Below are 18725 nucleotides of genomic sequence, written 5' to 3'. Positions count from 1 at the left end.
TAGAGCGTTGTCCCATCGACTCACGAGTTCCTTGGCCATCTTCTTGAAAAGTTTGCACACTCCTGCTGGAAAGAGCTCGTAAAATCCAAAGCGCACATCAAGAGCGCTCAAAGTTCGTCGTTGATGCGCACTATCCTGGTTGGGATGCATTTTTATTACCTACTGCTGGTTTCTATTGATTGCAAGGGTAGTTTTCTCTTATCCCTTGATCCACAGCACTGTTCGGAGTACTGGTATGGGTATATATGTGTGTTTGTGTGTGTTTTGGAGTCCTACCCATCCCATCTTGATGTGATCCCGGTTCTAATGGAAATCACTTTTCATCTACTCTTTTACTGTGCTGTTCTGGTTAGTTTATGACCAAATACGAGTGATTGCCCTGACCTTGGACTGAGAAACCGGCATTGCTGGTAGCATCATTTTTTTAGCTGTTCAGCTTAATGTCCATGATTAGAGTCCTGGGCAGTGATGAGACGTTTAGGGTCGGAGTCAACCAACATCTAGGAAGAAAACTAAACCTTAGTATTATAAATGTTTGAAATTTTAGAGCAAACGCTGAGTGAGTTTTTTTGTCAAATGTTTAGACTCGAATGCTATTAATAACAAATGATTTTCTTTGATTAACGACTAAATAACGATGGAGCAGGAGATCAACATTGCATACAGAAATTACTCTCCAATAACGCTTTTAATTTCCACAAACAAACATTCAAAGAATATTTTCAAATGTCAGACAAAAATGCCATGAATAAGTTGATTTACGAACATGACTATATTTATGAAACCTCGTTAATGCATAACTGCACGAATAAAAGCGATTCGTTCTATCAGTTACGCTGTGAAGTTAGGTAAGTAAAACAACCTTCATACCCAAACAACTCTACGGTACAACGTTATCAGCTACATAAAGTAATACAAACGCTAATAATCGCTCTTATCAACGTCTCTCGTGTTCATTTCAGTTCATAATCAGTACTACAATATAAATTTCGATTTGTTTCGATCATACGTGGAACGCATACATAGAAGAAAAAAAAAACACAGCTACACAATCCTCCAGCTGCCTCTTTGGTACCGTCGCTTCCAGAGTTGCGCAGCTTCTAGGACATGGCGTAGTTCATCAAGAATTTCTGCAAAATAAAACCAAACCCATTTAGTTGAAAAAATCAGCATCACTTTTTTTTAAAGATATTTCAACCCAGAATCAATACCTTGACCGGTGGCAACGCGTTGGTCAGCGTTAGCCCGATGCTGCGCAGGGCGACGGTCGGCACGAAGTCGGTGGTGTAAAGCCGCTGCAGGCTGTGCGTGGTGAGCAGGACGGGCACGTTGTGCTTCAGCCGCTGCTGCTCGTACTTGAGCAGCTCGCTGACGTTGCTGATGCCGAGCCCGGCATAGTTAGCGTCGGCCAGCACGTCCACCAGCGTCTGCACGTCGCCGAAGCCCAGATTAACGCCCTGCCCGGCCAGTGGATGGACCCGGTGCGCTGCGTCGCTACAAATGAGAAGGGTAAAACGGTCGTCAGTAACTTGTTGTCGCCCCGGTGCGACGCATTCGCTGCAGTTACCCAATCAGACAGACGCCCTGCCCAACGTAGGTGCTCGTGTGGCCGAGTCCGAGCGGGAAGGCGGCCCGCGAACTGGCCACTTCCGCCTCGACAACTGGTGCCGCCTCCAGGCGCTGTCCGGTCGTTTGTTTGATCAGCGAGTGGACACCCTTCATCACATCGTCGACCAGCGTGTTCCGTGGCATCGGTTTGTGCTGTACGGAAGAGGAGAGAGGAGTGTGTGTGTGAAAACGCGTTGACAGATCTGTGCCGGGTGCGACAGGACTTACGAAGGCGGCATTGACGGCCGCAATGAAGGAGTCGCCGTCCAGCTGAAGCAGTCGCTTCGCCTCCGCCACACCGGTGGACCACACGAGCGAGCTGGTGTCGTCGCTGAGGGGCAGTAGAGCGATCGGGCCGGTCGGCAGGAAGCGCTGCCAGGCGGTCACGTTGTCGCTTGGCGCGTTCGCCAGCCGAAGCGTTGCCACCACACCCATCTGGTTGTAGGCGAGGGCAAAGTTTTGGACGCCCATCTGCCGGCGCACCAGGGAGTTGTAACCGTCAGCACCGACCTGAAATATACGGAGAGAGAGAGAGAGAGAGAGAGAGAATGATAGAGTGAGTAAGAGACAGATGTGACAGAGAACGAGACCATTACTCATCTCGACGGTGTCATCGACGGCGGACAGAGGAATGGAACGTGTCTTAATTATAACAGCTTGACAAATGTGATGTTTCTTGCCGCTTGCCCCAGCTAGCAGACTGCCTTCCCCCACAGACAAGATCTCCCAAAGCCAGGGAGGTGTACCGGATGTACGCTTGTTGTCTCTCGCGCGCGCGGCACTCTGCAGCGACGAAACCAATCAACACAGGCTCGTTAGAATCCGCTGGGTGTCGCTAAGTTCCCGGGATTCGCGGCGAATCACTCATCCTCGCGAGGCGAGGCGAAGAAATGACGAGTGCTAATTAGCAACACTGCCTAACACATACATACACACACACACACATCTCGCTCTTCATCCACCATTCCTCCCATTTGGTGTTTTGGAGTACGTTCCCCACGAGGCAGAAGAATACGCTCCACGCTCAAATGTTGCGCCCCATTCGTAACCTTTCTATCGCTCACTCTCTAAGCAAGTGGAGGATCATATCCTTCCTCTAGGCCGCAAACGGCCTTTCGTACCACGCTCCCCCTCTGTGCCTTAATGGCGGGCGACGAGTTTCCATCTCAATTTCACCATTCCGCCATGTTCTTCGGCGATGGTGTCAGAGATTTTCCGTTTCGAATTGGATTTTCCCTCTCAGTGTATTCCACTACGATTTCGGAGGAGAGGGGAGGGGGTTGCTCTTGCTTGCTCTTTCCCACTCTAATTGGACAAGGGTACACACTCCATTTGGTGCTTATTTTCCGACCCATCACTTCCCCCCTCAAACCACTCTAGGGGATGTTCGTGAGGGTGGACGCAACAACACAAAAAAAGAACATGCCGCCTGTGCACACACACACACACACACACGCCTGTCCCTGGCATGCTTGTTCGCACCTTGCTGAGATTCGCGCCGAAGAAATGAGATGTGTGTTTTGCGCAGTCAGCCGGCGCCCGCCCCCCACCTCCCCCCCCTTTATCCCGCGATCGAATGCAACACGCAGTTTTCCGCCCATCCGGTTCGCGCGGCTGTGATCTTACGTTTGCTGCTCTCTTTCAGTCTCTCTCTCTTTATCTCTCTGCATCTCTCGCACCGTGCTGTTCTCCGTGGTTCGTGCAACATGGATTTTTCTCACCATTTCAATCCCACCGGGGCTTAGAAAACCGGCGCGGGGAAAACGCTCGATCGTCGCTGTTCTCGGAAGGTGGAGAAACCCGGAGACGCCAGGGGGGACGAAGGAAAGCGCCGGCAATGCTGGGTAGAAGGGAAGGTAGGATCGGCGGTCGTCCTTGGGTGTCGGTTGGGTTTCACCGGCGTCCAAGCTGACGTTCAGTCGGCGCGTGGTGTTCCAACGGTTCAGAAGAGAGGCATCAGCTTTCCAATCTTTTTGTTGTAGTTTGTGTTGTTATTGTTTTTGTTGTTGTTGTTGTTGTTGCAATTGTTTTAACAGTGCACCTGGAGCGGCTACACAGGCAACTTCGTGTCGTGCATATATAGGTTAACCGTGTGGCAGCCCCTTTGTGCACCGCTGTGCGCCGGGTTTATCAGCCAGATCAACCCCCCGCGCGGCTAACAGACACAACACTTTGCGACGTTGACAGCGTGTGACATCAGGTGAGGCTTCAACATAAGCTTCAAACATTTCTGGCACGGGTTCGCTTCAATCAACCTCAGTTTTGTTTTTTGTGGAGCTCCAGGAAATATCTTCCCGCTACCCGAAAGAGCGCAAATCCCGACGCCGCACGTCATCAAACGCTCAAACAATTCAAACCAGTAAAAGCCTGCCACTGACATCTGCCACGACATGTGACAAGGTCCCAATGAATTCCAGAACAGTGCGCCATCAAACGCTTGAGAGATGATGGTAAAAGATATACGAAAAGGGGGGAAAAAAAGCCGCACACTTGCAACCGTGATTCACACAACGTTCCGACGGGGTAGATTGCGGATCTCTTTCCAGACACTCGCTCCAGAAAAAAAAGAGGTTTACACATTTCTTCTCTTAAAACAACCGTTTTGCAACAACCATCACGAACGAACGGTATCGGTTACAAGATTTATGAATACCGTGGGACCATTATCGGACACCATAAATATTGCTAATTAAAATTGCATCAGAATTCAGCACCTCGCGCCCATACGCCCGGTAGCACACGTCCCTGCGAACGGAGGGGCGCGGCACACGCACTCAAAACCTCATTTAGCCGGATGCCGAAAAGCTGAATATTTTGTTTACAAATTCCAACCACCGCAGCCAGTAGATCTTCTCCCTCCCCCGCTCGGGTTCTTGCCTGGTGGGTTGCCGTGTAGGGCAAGTGTGCCGCCTGGTAGAATACGCCACTCAAGAGAGTAGTGATTTTTTTTCTTTTGTGGATTTTTTGTGTTTTTTTTTGTTGTTGTTGTTCGACGTACTTGGGCGTATCCGATGGGGAAGCATTGATTAGATCCAGACGGTAATGAGATCGTCAGCAAGACATCAGTTGGCGTTGGATGATGTTGTTGTTCGTTTTCTTGCAAATTAAACCCATTTTAGATTGAGTAGGTATCCGTTCTCGTTGCCCGTGTCCCATCCCCGGGTCCATCGTCCAGGTCGCTCAAGTACCTTGGCAGTGGATCCAAGATTATGGCCAAACTCCAAGTGTCGGCGAACCTGCGGTGAAATTGGCTAGGAGCGTGTGATACACTAAACAAATCATTCGTTGCCTGCTTAAATAACGCTCTACCCACGCTAATCTCGGCTCCCTTGTGGGGCCGTGTTGAATGGATATAGTTCGCCCCCCCGGTCTCCGCTCGCAGCGATCTTGCCGCTCTCCCTCCCCCGGCAAGAAGGGGAGGAGTGACCATATATTGTGTTTCAAGGAACCTAACACACTGTTACACGAGGGATCAACATGCAGCCACTGCCAGCGCGGGGTCCCATTAGATCGATTTTTTGTTCGTTTCGGCTGCATTGCAGCGTGGCTGTGTGCTGCGCTTTTTGTTGTTGTTCTAGTGTGCCAGTGGTCAAAGTGTGGGGATAGGCCCACTCCAAAATCCGCATCCACCGCCAGACCATGTAAGGGGGGGGGGCGGGAGAGCTGCGACGTTGATGTTTGGTGGCAGCGTTTACATAAACATTCGCGCGCGAAACAATTCCTCTCCCCCCCGAGAGGGAAGTGGTCCCAGGCCACTGAAACGGTCCCAAAGCAAGGGACCAGCGGGGCCCATGGATTTCCACCGAAGCGTTGTGCCGGTTGCGCCGGCGAATGCGTGCAAGCTGACGCGTGGCCTGACGATCAGCTCCTGCGCCAGTCCGGTTGCAGGGTTTTCCCACAGCTTTGGAATAAAAAATATTTTGCATGAATACTGTTAAACGATTGATTAAGTAGCTAAAGTAAATAACAGACCACACCCTTGATGCAACATCTCACCGAAATGGAGCCCCGCATAACGAGTTTCATTCGTTCCAGTACGAAAAACTCGTTATACGGGGGAGACTTTTCCCTATAAAGTATGAAAAGTGAAATAATTGGTAAATTTGCTTTAAAAACTGATCGATTGATTTAGTGTTTTCTTTAATATTTCCCCATTAGATCGTTTTCAACATGATCTATTATCGTTTTCTCACTAGGAAAAGTTTGTTGTTTTACTGTTAAACATTTCCTACTAGACTCATCTACTAACATTCCTACTAGAGTAAGAAGCTTTTTCTCATTTACCTGAGCGATAATCAAAATTCAAGAAATGCTCAATTTTACCCGTTCGAGATCTTGATTTCAAATCTGCTCTAAAAAATGTATACATCCCAAACAGGATCGACGAAAATCTGTGCAAAATTTGCGAAAATTCAAACAAAGTATAACCCAATTTCAACGATTTCAACCGAAAACCCCCTGCCTTTTCGAGAACGGTTTGGAGTGGCGGGAAGACACGGGCAAGAAAAACCACTCGCCTTCGAAACGATGTTGCTGCTTGTTTTTTTTTTGTGTGTGTGTTTTGCTTAATTTTGGGGCCACGTTTGCTTCAATACCGTACCCCCATCCGGTCCTACTCACCGCGCACGCTCCACACGCGTGCCCGCGCTTTGGCAGCCCATTTCCGCTCACTTATTTTTATGCTTTCCATTCCACCCCGGGGGTTGCCGGCCGGGAGTTGTTTACTTAATGCCGGCGTGTGGTGTGGCGGCCAACAGGATTAACACCGAAAACACCTTCGAACGTTGTTCGTGATGCTACCTAAGCACACCTTCCAGGCGCGCCGGACACGACGGACCCTTCGCATCGTCTTTTATCGATACTGACTTGGCTTAATTAACCTTGATAGCATTCCCATCTTCCCCGGCGAGCCGAGCGCTCTTCGCTACATTGTATCTTTCACGCGATCTTTTGCTGCTCGTTCTAGCCCGGCAAAGCGTTTGCGGATGGTACGCGCGGCACACCGAACCAGAGAGCACTCCACACGGACGCTGCGCTGGTCAATGTGCCCGCCGGGGCACACGGCATGGATACGGTGCGCTTTTCAATCATAGTACGTCGCCTGACCGTTCTACGCCTGGCTGATTTGGCTCACATCCGTCTGCTTTTTTTTTTTTTTTGTTGTGTTTGCCGCAGGAAAATGAGATGCGCTGGGAGGATGAGTACCGGATGTACTACCAGGAGGAGCAGGCGGACGAGGGCAGCGAGCCGACGGACAGTGCCGGCCGCTTCCGGCTGAGCATCTCGAGCGAGAGCGACGTCGGTGGCGTCGAGATTTCGTCCCCGAACCAGCCGCACGATTTTGGCAGCGGGCGCGAAGGGCAGGAAGAGATCTGGGCGTACGCCGACATCGAGGCGGGTCTGAAGGAGCTGCCCGGCGGTGATCGGGTGGCCGAGCTGCTCGGCTGCAGTGTGGTACCGGCCGGCGACATTCTGCAGGACACGGGCCCCGACCAGCGCGACACGGTCGTACTGCTGGCGGTGTGGTACAGCAAGCACGACCTGCTGCGCAAGCTGCTGGCGCTCGACGGCGTCAGTGCGGGCGTGTGCGATGCGGCCGGCCGGACCGCGCTCCATCTGGCCTGCTACATCGGCGACTACAAGGCGACGGAGGTGCTGCTGCAGCACGGCGCCAAGGCACAGTGCTGGGATCGGGAGAAAACCGCCACACCGCTGCACTGTGCGGCCAGGTAAATGTGTGTGTGTGTGTGTGTGTGTGTGTGGGTGCATTTTCGCATGAATTGTTTATCGCTTCTTTTGCTGTTGTTTGACAGCTGCGGCAGCCTCGAGTGCGTAACGCTCCTGCTCGCCCAGAGCGTGGACATCAACGCCGGCATCGAGAAGCACTCCGCGCTGCACTACGCGGTCATGCGCAACAGCAAGCGCTGCGTCGAGTATCTGCTCGCGCACGGTGCCAACCCGAACACGCCGCAGGTCTACACGCAGACGCCGCTGCACGTGGCCGCCGCCCTCGGGTACGGCGAGTGCATGGAGCTGCTGCTGGCGCACGGGGCCGACGCCCGCTCCCAGTACGGGCAGAAGAAGATCACCGCCCTGCATCTGGCCGCCTCGGAGAACTATCTCGACTGCGTGCGGCTGCTGGTGGCGGCGGGCGCCAACATCGACGCCCGCAACCGGGACCAGCAGACGCCCCTGCACCTGGCCTGCCTGTCCCAGTGCCACGAAACCGTCACGTACCTGATCGCCCAGCGGGCCGACGTGCACGCGGTCTACCGGGACGGCCGCACCGCCCTGCACGCCTCGATCGTGAAGGAGTCCCGGTTTTGGGACTGCACGCTCAGCCTGCTGAAGGCGAAGGTGGACGTGAACCGGGCGGACAACTTCGGCTACACGCCGCTGCACATTGCCGCACTGAACGAGTTCAGCACGTGCGTGTACATGCTGATCGAGTACGGTGCGGACATAACGGCACGCACGAACGGTGGCGTATCGGCGCTGTCGTTCATCATACGCCGCACGCCGGAGATAATACCGCGCTACGTGGACAAGCTCGACGCGGCCATCAGCGTGAACAGCATACACGAGATCGGCGACGTGGACTGCGAGATACGGCTGGACTTTCGGCTGCTGGTGCCGAACAACGACCGCGGCGAGACGGAGCTGCTGCTCGCGTTCATCGAGGTGGGCCAGAAGCGCATCCTGAAGCATCCGCTCTGCGAAACGTTCCTGCTGCTCAAGTGGCGCCGGATACGGAAGTTTTTCATCTTCAGCCTGTTCTACCACGGGCTGTTTGTGCTGCTGTTTACCGCGTACGTGCTCGGGGTGTACGTGCGCGACTGCCGGGCGGAGCCGTGCCCGCTGCCCGCCTACATACCGGCGGTCGGGTACGTCATCATCCTGTTCAACCTGGTGCTGCTGACGAAGGAGATCTTCCAGATGATGCACGGCTTCGTCAGCTACGTCCGGTACTGGGAGAACTGGCTGCAGTGGAGCATCGTGATCGGCATTTTTCTCTGCACGGTGAGTACTGGTGAATGGTCATGATGATTACATCATCTCTTTCATTTGTCGCTCAAATCTCAACTTAGTGTCGAGTATGATTCCAATAAGTGGCTGTTGTTAGTCGGAGTCATTCGGACACGTTCAGAGTCGAAAAGAGTCGACCGGAATCGGAGGTACCCGGTACAATATGCTTGTGATCAGGCATTTGATTGTGTTTTTTTTTTGCTTTCACTTTGCGAGTGCACTTTGTATACAGGCCATTGTTTTGGAGGCCTATTACGGTCGACTCCAATAGATGCCGGGCGATTCTGGACGATTCCGGACGACTTCGGACGACTCCGACTACGAAAGAATCCTAGCGACTTCAAACGACCCCGGATGACTCTAAACTACTTCGGACCAGTACTGCAAAATGTCACTGTCAGTGTCATAAAAGAATCTGACGGAAACAAAATCCATGTCAGCGTCACGTACTCAATTGTAATAATCAGATGTGATACTCAAAAAAGAGTGGTGTGACCAACCCATGCTTCGTGACATTTCTGCGATCAACGCTTGGGCAGTCACTATGTCATGAGCTTATTCTTTACTGTGATCAGTTCTGCAAAATGTCACTGACATAGTCATTACAAATTCCGGCTGATCATGTCAGCGTCGCGAGCTCTACTGTGATGATCAGAGGTGAGACTCAGTTGGTGCGATCATCACGTGATTGGTGACATTGTGTGCAAGCAACTCTTTGTCAGTCACTTGGTCGTGACATTTTCTGTCAGTGATCATCACGACGTTCTTGGAATATGCTGGACGTGTGGTCCCAAGCGTGACCAAGTGAGTGACCAAGAGTTGGATGCTTAATAAATTGTCACCAAGCATGTGATTGATCCACCAACTGTTTGAGTCTCACCTCTGATCATCTCAGTTGTGTACGTGGGCTGTTTGGCATGTGATAACGCACTTTCATTGAGTATCAGCAATGAGCATCAAGCTACCACGGATATGTTCATTGTTTTCGTTGGTGAATATCTCGTGACGCTCATGACATTTTGCAGCACTGAGTATGGCAATGGTAATCTTCCACATTTGCATAAACGTTTGTTAATTGGTGTTGAGCTCTTGTATTGATTCTTCACTAATCTGTGTCATTGAAACCTTGACTTTGCTCTGAGTTTTGCCTGTGGGGCGGCCTTTACTGACATTTTTCATTATCCTTCTGACTAAAGTATCTGTTTAAAAGTTGTTTAACCGTCTTCAAGTACCTTTAATACAATTGTTTCTCTTTACCTTACGCATCCTCCTAGCACAACACACTGAACGAATCGAACGCCATCATGAACTGGCAGCACCATGTGGCGGCCGTCGTCATCTTTCTGGCCTGGCTCGAGCTGATGATGTTGGTGGGCCGGTTTCCCATATTCGGCCTGTACGTGCAGATGTTTACCACCGGTAAGCGTGTGGTCGCCGTTCGAGCTTCGAGCGCCCAAGAATCGAACTACCGTCTTATAAACGTGTCTCTTTTTTTGCAGTGGCGGTAAACTTTTCCAAATTTCTGATGGCCTACTGCTGCCTGCTGGTCGCGTTCGGGCTCAGCTTCTGCGTGCTGTTCCCGAACTACATCGCGTTCAAGGAGATACCGCGCTCGCTGCTGAAAACGATCGTCATGATGGCGGGCGAGCTCGAGTTCGAGGACATCTTCTACGGGGAGAATCTGAAGATCGAGTACCCTGCCACCGCGCACGGCATGTTTCTCGCGTTCGTCCTGCTGGTGACGGTCATCCTGACCAATCTGCTGGTCGGTCTGGCCGTCAGCGACATCCAGGGGCTGCAGCAGTCGGCCGGGCTCGACCGGCTGTCCCGCCAGGCGGAGCTGATTTCCCGGCTGGAGAGTCTCATGTTTTCGCGCCTGCTGCGCAAAGCGCCGATCCGCATCTGGGCCATCTTTCAGAAGATCGCGCTGCTGAAGACGTCCCGCTGCCGGTTACACTTTCGCGTCAAGCCGAACGATCCGCGCGAGAAGCGGGTACGAATAGTGCTGGCAGTGCGAATGTAGCGCGGAACAAATTTAACCCCTCTCTCTTCTCTCCCCATTCCGCACTCAGATTCCGCGGGAGCTCATCACCTCGATCTACAAGCTGGTGGCGGAGCGGCGCGAACGCAACCAATCGATCAAGCGCCGGCGCACCTACCGAAACATGCAGACGTTCAACCGGTTCCTGCTGGACGATGCGGACGACGATGGGGCCGTCACGCTGCGCCGGAAGCACTTCAAAACGGTCAACAAAAAGCGCACCATCTCGGAGCACCCGCACGGTGGGATGCGGCCCGACACGATGCCGCCGGTCATGCCGGGGGCGCGCATTTCTAACACTAACGCCGGGGCGCTCAAAACGCTCGAGGACAACCAGAAAGCCATCCTGAAGCGGTTGGACGAGCTGGGCAAGGACCTGGACATTCTTAAGGGTAGAATAAAAAAGCCTTAGGGCACTACAGCATGCAGTGCGAAATAAGCGTATGTTACTCAGTAAGATAAGGGTTTAGGTAAGAGCTATAACTGGATGCTGGTAGGGCCAAGCACCACTGGTCAGGCCATTGGTACCTACGGGTAGTTCCAGGGTGCTATCTTCCAAAGCAGGATAATTCAATGTATCTGGAAATGGCCACTGACAATCACCAATGATTGAATCTCGCTGTGAACTCCCAGGTTGAACTAAAAAAGCTAACGAAAAGCTTATCATCAACATTATGATCATGATGACTTCTGCCTTCGTCCGGATATCATGGCAACAGGGCTTTAAACAGTTTAAAAATAGGAACATCATGGTCTAGCACACAATCCGCTGCTCTACTGAATAGCAAATGAAGAATAACCGCAGACCCACACTTCTTTGGCACTTTAGTGAGCCAGTTTATGTGAACGTGAAACTTCAACCCGTCGTCTACAAAAACCCCGCAGTTTTTGTCCTGACGGACGTGGGATGATATCAATATACATCAATATTTTTGTCTTGGTTCCTCTGTTCTCTCAAATACGATATATGGACGCCAAACTGATGTCGTGAACACGGACTTTAAGGCTGCCTTCGACAGTTTACCGCTTGACCTTCTGATTGCCAAACTCGAAAGACTCGGCATCGGAGGTCGGTTACTGTCATGGTTTAAGTCCTATCTGTGCGGAAGATCGTCCTGCTTGTCAGATTTTTTTGTGGGCTTCTCTGGAACCTCCGGTCTTGCGATGTCTTTTTCATTTTATAAAGGGATAAGCGGGATAACAAATGCACAAATACATGACGGTGTAAGTGGTATGTGTCACTTACCAGCAGGTCGCATTTGAGCGTTTCGCCGTCGGCCAGCCGTACGGTGCTGCGGTCCGCTCCGTCCCGTATCAGCTCGCAGCTGGCTAGCTTCGAGGAGTAGCGCACGCGCACGTTCGGGACGCCCTCCAGCTGGCGGTAGATGCTGGCCAGCAGCACATCGTTCTCCACGATCCAGGAGATGTTTTCGGCAAAGTCGTCATAGTTGAACGTGATCAGCGCGTCCGAGCAGGCGTCCCACACCTGCATCTTCAGCACCGGCTTGACCCGGGTGCGCTCGATCTCCTCCCACGCGCCAATCGTCCGCATCAGCCGGTAGGTGCCCTTGCTGATCGCCGACACCCGGTTGCTGTACTGCTCGGTGGAGGGTTGCTTAAACCCGGCCGCTGCCTCCAGCAGCAGGATGTTTTTGTTCTGCAGCCGGGAGTTTTTGCCTGCGGGAGACATCCATCCCCCCCCCCCATCGAATGGGTGGTTAGCGTGGTTTTGATGGTTCTTTTCCGCCCGTTTTGCCTAGCTTACCCAATGCACAGGCTAATGCAGTGCCGACCATCCCACCGCCGACGATGATGATGTCGTAGTGCTGGGCTTCCGAGGTGGTCGATTCCGTATTTGCATGCCGGTTGCTGGCCGTTGTCGCCAGGGTGCGAGGCCACTGGACGGCCCGGCTCGGTAGAATCGCATTGCGGGGAGAGTATTTCACCAGAGTTGTACAGAACAGCCGGTTCATTTTCGTTTCGAACTGCACAATAACAAAACAAAAGGCTGCAGCGCGCTGACAGATCGGGAGGCGTTTGACAGCTCTCGGGGGTTTTATAGCACCAACTGACAGCACGATAAGCCAGATCGGCAGTGTAGCGTGCACATAACACCGAATTTACAGTCTGTACTAGTGATGTGCTCTTTGGAGCGCACACACGACTCCGATCCAACTCCGGCCATTACTAGTCCGATTCCGACTCCGGAAAAATGCGAACAACTAGTTCCACCCGCTGTCGTTCCGAGTCGCCCGGAGTCGTTCAGATTAGGAGTCATCCGGAGTCGTTTGGATTCGGAGTCGTCCAGAGTCGTCCAGAGTCGACCGGAATCAGAGGTATTCGATGTCGTCCAGAGTAGAGCGGAGTCGTCCGGAGTAGAGCAGAGTCAACTGGAATCAGAGTTATCCGGAGTCGTCCAGAGCCGATCGGAGTCGTCCAGAGTCGACCGGAATCAGAGGTATTCGATGTCGTCCAGAGTAGAGCGGAGTCGTCCGGAGTAGAGCAGAGTCAACTGGAATCAGAGTTATTCGGAGTCGTCCAGAGCCGATCGGAGTCGTCCAGAGTCGACCGGAATCAGAGGTATTCGATGTCGTCCAGAGTAGAGCGGAGTCGTCCGGAGTAGAGCAGAGTCAACTGGAATCAGAGTTATTCGGAGTCGTCCAGAGCCGATCGGAGTCGTCCAGAGTCGACCGGAATCAGAGGTATTCGAAGTCGTCCAGGGTAGAGCGGAATCGGAGCCGGTCGGAGTCAACAGGAGCCGTGCGGTGCAATGTGCTTGTGATCAGGCATTTCATTTCGTTGTGTTTTTGACTTTTACTTTGCGCATGCACTGCATCTACAGGCCTTCGACCGATCCCGGACGACTCCGAACGATTACGAACGACTCGGGATGACTCCGACTCCCAACGACTTCGAACGACTCCGGACGACTCCGGATATTGCTGGGCGGACCTACCTTCCGGAGTCGGTTCCAAAATTATCACAGTCGGATCGGAGTGGACTCGGTGAGTGATTCGCCGCATGCGGCAAGAAATGAGTTTTCTTAATTTTCTACCTTTTTGAGGTATTTTTATGTGATGTTGTTGTTTCTAGATAAGGGTAATCGTTTGACTTACAGGGTTTCCCACGATTTATTGGTTGGTTCCCACGATTTATTGGTGCGTTCCCACGATTTTTTGGTCATTTCCCATAATTTTTTGGTAGCAACCCACGATTTATAGGTCGGTTCCCAAATATTATTGGTCGGTTCCCAAATATTATTGGTCGTTTCCCAAATATTATTGGTCGGTTCCCAAATATAATATAATATAATACCGACCAATAATATTTGGGAAACGACCAATAATATTTGGGAACCGACCAATAATATTTGGGAACCGACCAATAAATCGTGGGTTGCTACCAAAAAATTATGGGAAATGACCAAAAAATCGTGGGAACGCACCAATAAATCGTGGGAACCAACCAATAAATCGTGGGAAACCCTGTATTTGATGTTAATCGTACGACGATTCAAATAAAATCACAAGCGGCAACATCAAATCAGCAAAATAGTTTCGATCGAACTAATAACTCCATACAATTTTGCAGGTTTTGCAGGTGTAAACAAGCTGTCACTGTCATAAGATGCATTTCGGTGTAAACAATGCGCAAAACATAGAAAGTGTTTGCGGTTTTTTTTCCATTTAAGAAATGGCATCAGCTTTGAACGCACTCACATAGAAAAAAAAAACTAAAAATAAAGGAAACTAAAAATAAAGTCATTTTTTTTAAATCAGAATATTGCGTTGATAGCGGACTACGCGTTCAAAATTTAAAAGCCTCCATATTTGCTGGCTCTTCTATTTGCTGGTTATTTGCTGGTAGCCCAATCTGTCAGACGGATGCATCCGGTGTCACCTGCCGTTTCGTGTGCCCATACTCGCCCGTCGATCCTGTGCGAGCAGTTGAAAGTGCATCATAAAACTGTAAACATTCGAAAATGGGCGACAACGAAACGTTCCTGGGGATGCTAAGGCCAGATCAAGCCAGTGCGTTAGCGAGATCGGTAGCGAGAGTGAGGGAACGTTTGGAGGCATATATTCGACAGATGAAAGAACCCGTCAAGCGAAATGGGCTGGTGTATATCCGTGGATCGCAAGCTTACGAGCGGCGTATTCGTAAATTGTATAATTGTACACCCCACCGTGGCAGGGTACGAGCACCGCGCCGCCCCTTCCCACCCGAGATCGCTCCAGAACCGGAGCAAATGGAAGCGGCAGGTAATGGGTTTAGTGGGGGGGATAACGCCGCCAATGCGCCGTTCCGTAAAGCATGCTGTTTTCATTTTGTAGCCAACCTTCTCCAGCCGGCTGAGAACGAGGATGCGATGGAAGAGCAGCAGGAAGCAGCAGGAGAAGCGGTGGAAGAGGAGGAAGAGGAGTGGGTCGCACCGTACAGCAGTGTGGAGCGGGACAGCGAGCCGGATGATGATGCGGGGCCGTCCGAGGCGTCCGAGACCGATCGCCCGTACGGTGACGCTTCGCTCGAAGATGGCTTACGGCTGTGGGTGGTGGAAAATGGCGTGCCCGATCGCACGGTAGACCGCCTGCTGGGTCACTTACGGCAGTGTGCTCCGCAGCTCGCATTGCCGCGCAATGCACGGTCGTTCGGTGCCACGATGGTGTCGCCTTTCGTCCGGTCCAAGATCGTGTCCATCAGTGGAGGCCGCATGTGGTACCAGAGCATCGCCAAAAGCCTGCAAGCGCACTATTGGTAAGCACACCGAGCGCCACAGTTTGTTGGCCCCTCCTGCACTGCGTACACGTCGTTTGTTTGCCTGTTGCAGCTTGGTCCAGCCGAACGAAGATGGTCTCATCCTGGACTTTTGCGTAAACGGTCAGCGACTGCGCGATGGCACCCACTTCTGGACGATGCACATGAAGGTGCACAACGTGCCCGGCACGCCCGTGATGACGGTTTCGCTTTACAGTGGCGCCACCGCGCCGGGCAGCGCCAAGGAATATCTGCACCAGTTCGTGGACGAGCTGAACAAGCTGCAGAGGCAGGGCCTTACCATAGGCGGCCAGACGTACTGGGTATATCTGCGGGCAATTATTGCTAACACACCGGCCCGTGCCTTTATCAAGGGTAGGTTGGAGCAACTGGCGTTTGGAGGTACAATGCGCAAGCACGTACCTAATGGTGCACTGTGCTTCTTTTGCTCTTTTCAGGTGTCGGTGACAACGAGATCCACTGCTGCCACAAGTGCACCACCGTGCCGGAAACGGACGGTAAGCTGGTGTACTACACGCAAGAGACGGCGTGCGAACCACGCACGGACAAGCTGTTTCGTGGCAAGCACTACCCGGGGCATGTGAGCAAGTGGACGCCGCTGCGCGATCTGAAAAACTGCGACCTCGTCCTGGACATCGTGGTGACCGAACGCCGGCAGCTGACGGAGCTGGGCGTGCTGGCCCAACTGTTGCAGTTGTGGGTCAACGGTTACCAAGACATCGACTGTAAGCTGCTGCCGTCGCAAAAGCGGGCAATCTCGGGCCATCTCGAGCGGCTGCAGCTGCCCACCGGGTACGAACGAACGCTGCGCGACCTGCGCTGCGTGGCGGTGTGGACGGCAGAGGAGCATCTGGCGTTTCTGCAGTTTGCCGGGTTTGCCGTGCTGCGCGGCCGCATGCCCGATGCAGTGTACAGCCATTTTATGCTGCTGTTTGTGGCGGTAACGATGCTGTCGTCCTCGTACTACAAAGCGAGGTGGCAGATGGCGGCCGCACTGCTGGACAACTTCGTGGCCGACTACGCGACCGTGTACAGCCCGCGGCTGGTCAACCTGAACGTGCACCATCTGCTGCACATGTACGAGGAGACGTGCCGGTTCGGCGAGCTGCACACCATCTCGGCCTACCCGTTCGTGCCCCGACAGCGCGACGCTAGACGGTTGATGCACTCCGCCGGGTACAGTCTGTCGCAGACGGTCCAACGGCTGCTGGAGCTGCAGCAGGTCGAGCTGAACCGGCGCTGGGATACGACCGACGAGGATGTGCCGTCGGTGCGGACGGTCGGCCTCGACACGATCGCGACCATTCGGCGCGGGTTCCAGCTGCGTCGGAACTTCCGCGACCAGTTTGCCTTGACCAACACTGGCGCGGTGGTGATGTACGAAGGGGCCACCAACTTCGAGGACTTTGGTCTGGTTGTCCATGGGTACACCTTCACCAGACAGGTGCCGGCGTTCTCCGATCCGTTTTGTTCGACCGAAGTGCACATTTACTCTGCCGTCATGAGCAGCTTGGAGCAGCATGTGCTGCGCGCTTTTCCCACCAGCATGCTGTTGTGCAAGGTTGCGGCGGTGCAAACCGAATTCAGCAATGAATACATATTTGTGCCTGTGCCCGGTACCTACCTGGCGTGCAATGAAGCGGTTTAGTAGAAGGCGTTCGTACGAATTTCAAGCATTACTTATTTGCGTTATGCAGAACATGAGATATTTGATTTAAGATTTTACGTATTATATATCATTCGTGCATTATTTCACACTTGGAACGGATTCCAATATAATAAAACTATTTTAAACTTTTTTCAACTGCAACTCGTTAGGGAACAGTTATTTGTCGTTCGCAAAAAAACGATGAAAAAAGGCAAAATGCATTGGCATTTGAACAAGGACATTCTCAACATCCTCCGTTTGATGGAAACCGGAATCGATCCAAACTAATCACTTGAAGATCTTCATTGGATACTCCAATGGTCAGTTATGTAGAAAACCTTGAGTCTATATGGCTCTACTTCAGTATGAAGTCCTATTTTTTATAGCCGATTTTTTATAGCTTCAGCGCATGCTATCCAGGCTCGTAGAAATCGTCCTCAGTCGCATCAAATCTTCGATCAACCCTCGCATCCATTTAATTGCTGGTTTCCAGATGAACCTGTTGAAGCTTGCTAGCGTGGACAGAGCAGTTATGACGAATGACAGCATTCGGAGATGATCCGAGTAGAATACACCCACATTTGTTTTTGGAACTAAAACTGATCCGAAACCCATACCTTTCAACATTTCTGAGACCACTGCGCTACTGGACCTAAGATGATCCAGATTCCTCGATCGATCAATCCTGGAACTTATTCTTACCTCATACCACTTGGTCAACTTGGTCATAGAGCTGATCCTGAATCCTGTCCATGTTTCCATGGTCCATTCCAGAGTTGGAATTGATATTGAACCCGTACCTGGTCTGAAACTAGTTGTGTTTTAGGAACCAATGCCATTCCTAAAACGGATCTTCAACCCATTCCGATTCTGGAGCATATCTCAGAACCATTCCAGGCCTGTAACTGATCCTTAACTTATACCGGTCCAGAAATTGATCCCGGTTTTCTACCGTTGGAACTAATCCCAAACCCATACGGGTCCTTAAACTGATGCTTAACCCGTAGCCTTCCTTCAATTGGTTCTAGTACATAACGTAGCTGGAAACTTTCAGAAACCCATACTCTTGTGGAATTAATACTTAATCGATAGCGTGGTACTGGAACTGATCATTCTAAATTTATTCTGTCTAAATCCAGGAATTTATTCTAAATCCACAGCATTCCTGAAACATATTCTGAACCCACACCATTCTTGAAACTAATACCGATCCCATGCCATTCCTGAAACTGATCCCAAGCTTATATGTGTCCTGAATTTTTTCCTTTTTTAGTATTATTTGAGAAAGTAATACATGTGTTCTATATTTATTTTCTGAATACGCTCAAACTTCTTTTAAAAATTACCATCCACGTGTTTGGAGCCTTCAAGATGCGCAATTACTTCCAGTCTGGGTTGGATGTTGGACCCCGATGCTTGATCTACGTTGCTCTCTATACTGCGCAGAAAACGTAATTCTCAAAATTCGATCTCTCTCGGCGCACATCGTTGACTTCTCTCTGTTACTGTATCTCTCTCTCTCTTGTTCTCAAAAAACATCCAATCGTCTTCTGACCGTTACACAATTTTAAACAACTCCACACACTCGACAGACAGACGGAACGCCACCATCTAATACCTTCTGAA

At 51.5% G+C, this 18725-nt stretch overlaps 3 protein-coding genes across 3 annotated transcripts; 2 read left to right on the top strand and 1 right to left on the bottom strand.

The window, feature by feature from the left end:
• Window positions 1-753: 753 nt before the first annotated feature.
• Window positions 754-12719, bottom strand: LOC1272163 (ubiquinone biosynthesis monooxygenase COQ6, mitochondrial). The gene is made up of 6 exons (XM_061646070.1): window positions 12441-12719; window positions 11922-12352; window positions 1837-2118; window positions 1568-1761; window positions 1212-1494; window positions 754-1130 (listed from the first exon to the last, which is right to left on the bottom strand). Exons 1-6 carry the CDS (start codon window positions 12646-12648, stop codon window positions 1101-1103), a joined length of 1428 nt encoding a protein of 475 aa, XP_061502054.1. The 5' UTR covers window positions 12649-12719; the 3' UTR covers window positions 754-1100.
• Window positions 2193-11116, top strand: LOC1272164 (transient receptor potential channel pyrexia). The gene is made up of 7 exons (XM_061646032.1): window positions 2193-3808; window positions 6575-6700; window positions 6784-7337; window positions 7422-8628; window positions 9909-10053; window positions 10134-10627; window positions 10707-11116. Exons 2-7 carry the CDS (start codon window positions 6674-6676, stop codon window positions 11085-11087), a joined length of 2808 nt encoding a protein of 935 aa, XP_061502016.1. The 5' UTR covers window positions 2193-3808; window positions 6575-6673; the 3' UTR covers window positions 11088-11116.
• A 1552-nt stretch (window positions 12720-14271) lies between the features above and the next one.
• LOC1272165 (uncharacterized) lies at window positions 14272-17261 on the top strand. Its single transcript, XM_311044.4, has 4 exons — window positions 14272-14937; window positions 15010-15430; window positions 15504-15805; window positions 15889-17261. The coding sequence occupies exons 1-4, from the start codon at window positions 14658-14660 to the stop codon at window positions 17097-17099; spliced, it is 2214 nt and encodes a 737-aa protein (XP_311044.4). The 5' UTR covers window positions 14272-14657; the 3' UTR covers window positions 17100-17261.
• The last annotated feature ends 1464 nt before the right edge of the window (window positions 17262-18725 follow it).

Source organism: Anopheles gambiae, chromosome X (genome assembly GCF_943734735.2).
Source record: "Anopheles gambiae chromosome X, idAnoGambNW_F1_1, whole genome shotgun sequence".
Taxonomy (NCBI): domain Eukaryota; kingdom Metazoa; phylum Arthropoda; class Insecta; order Diptera; family Culicidae; genus Anopheles; species Anopheles gambiae.
The sequence above is the reverse complement of the archived record's forward strand: the minus strand, read 5'-3'. Positions and strand labels throughout refer to the sequence as shown.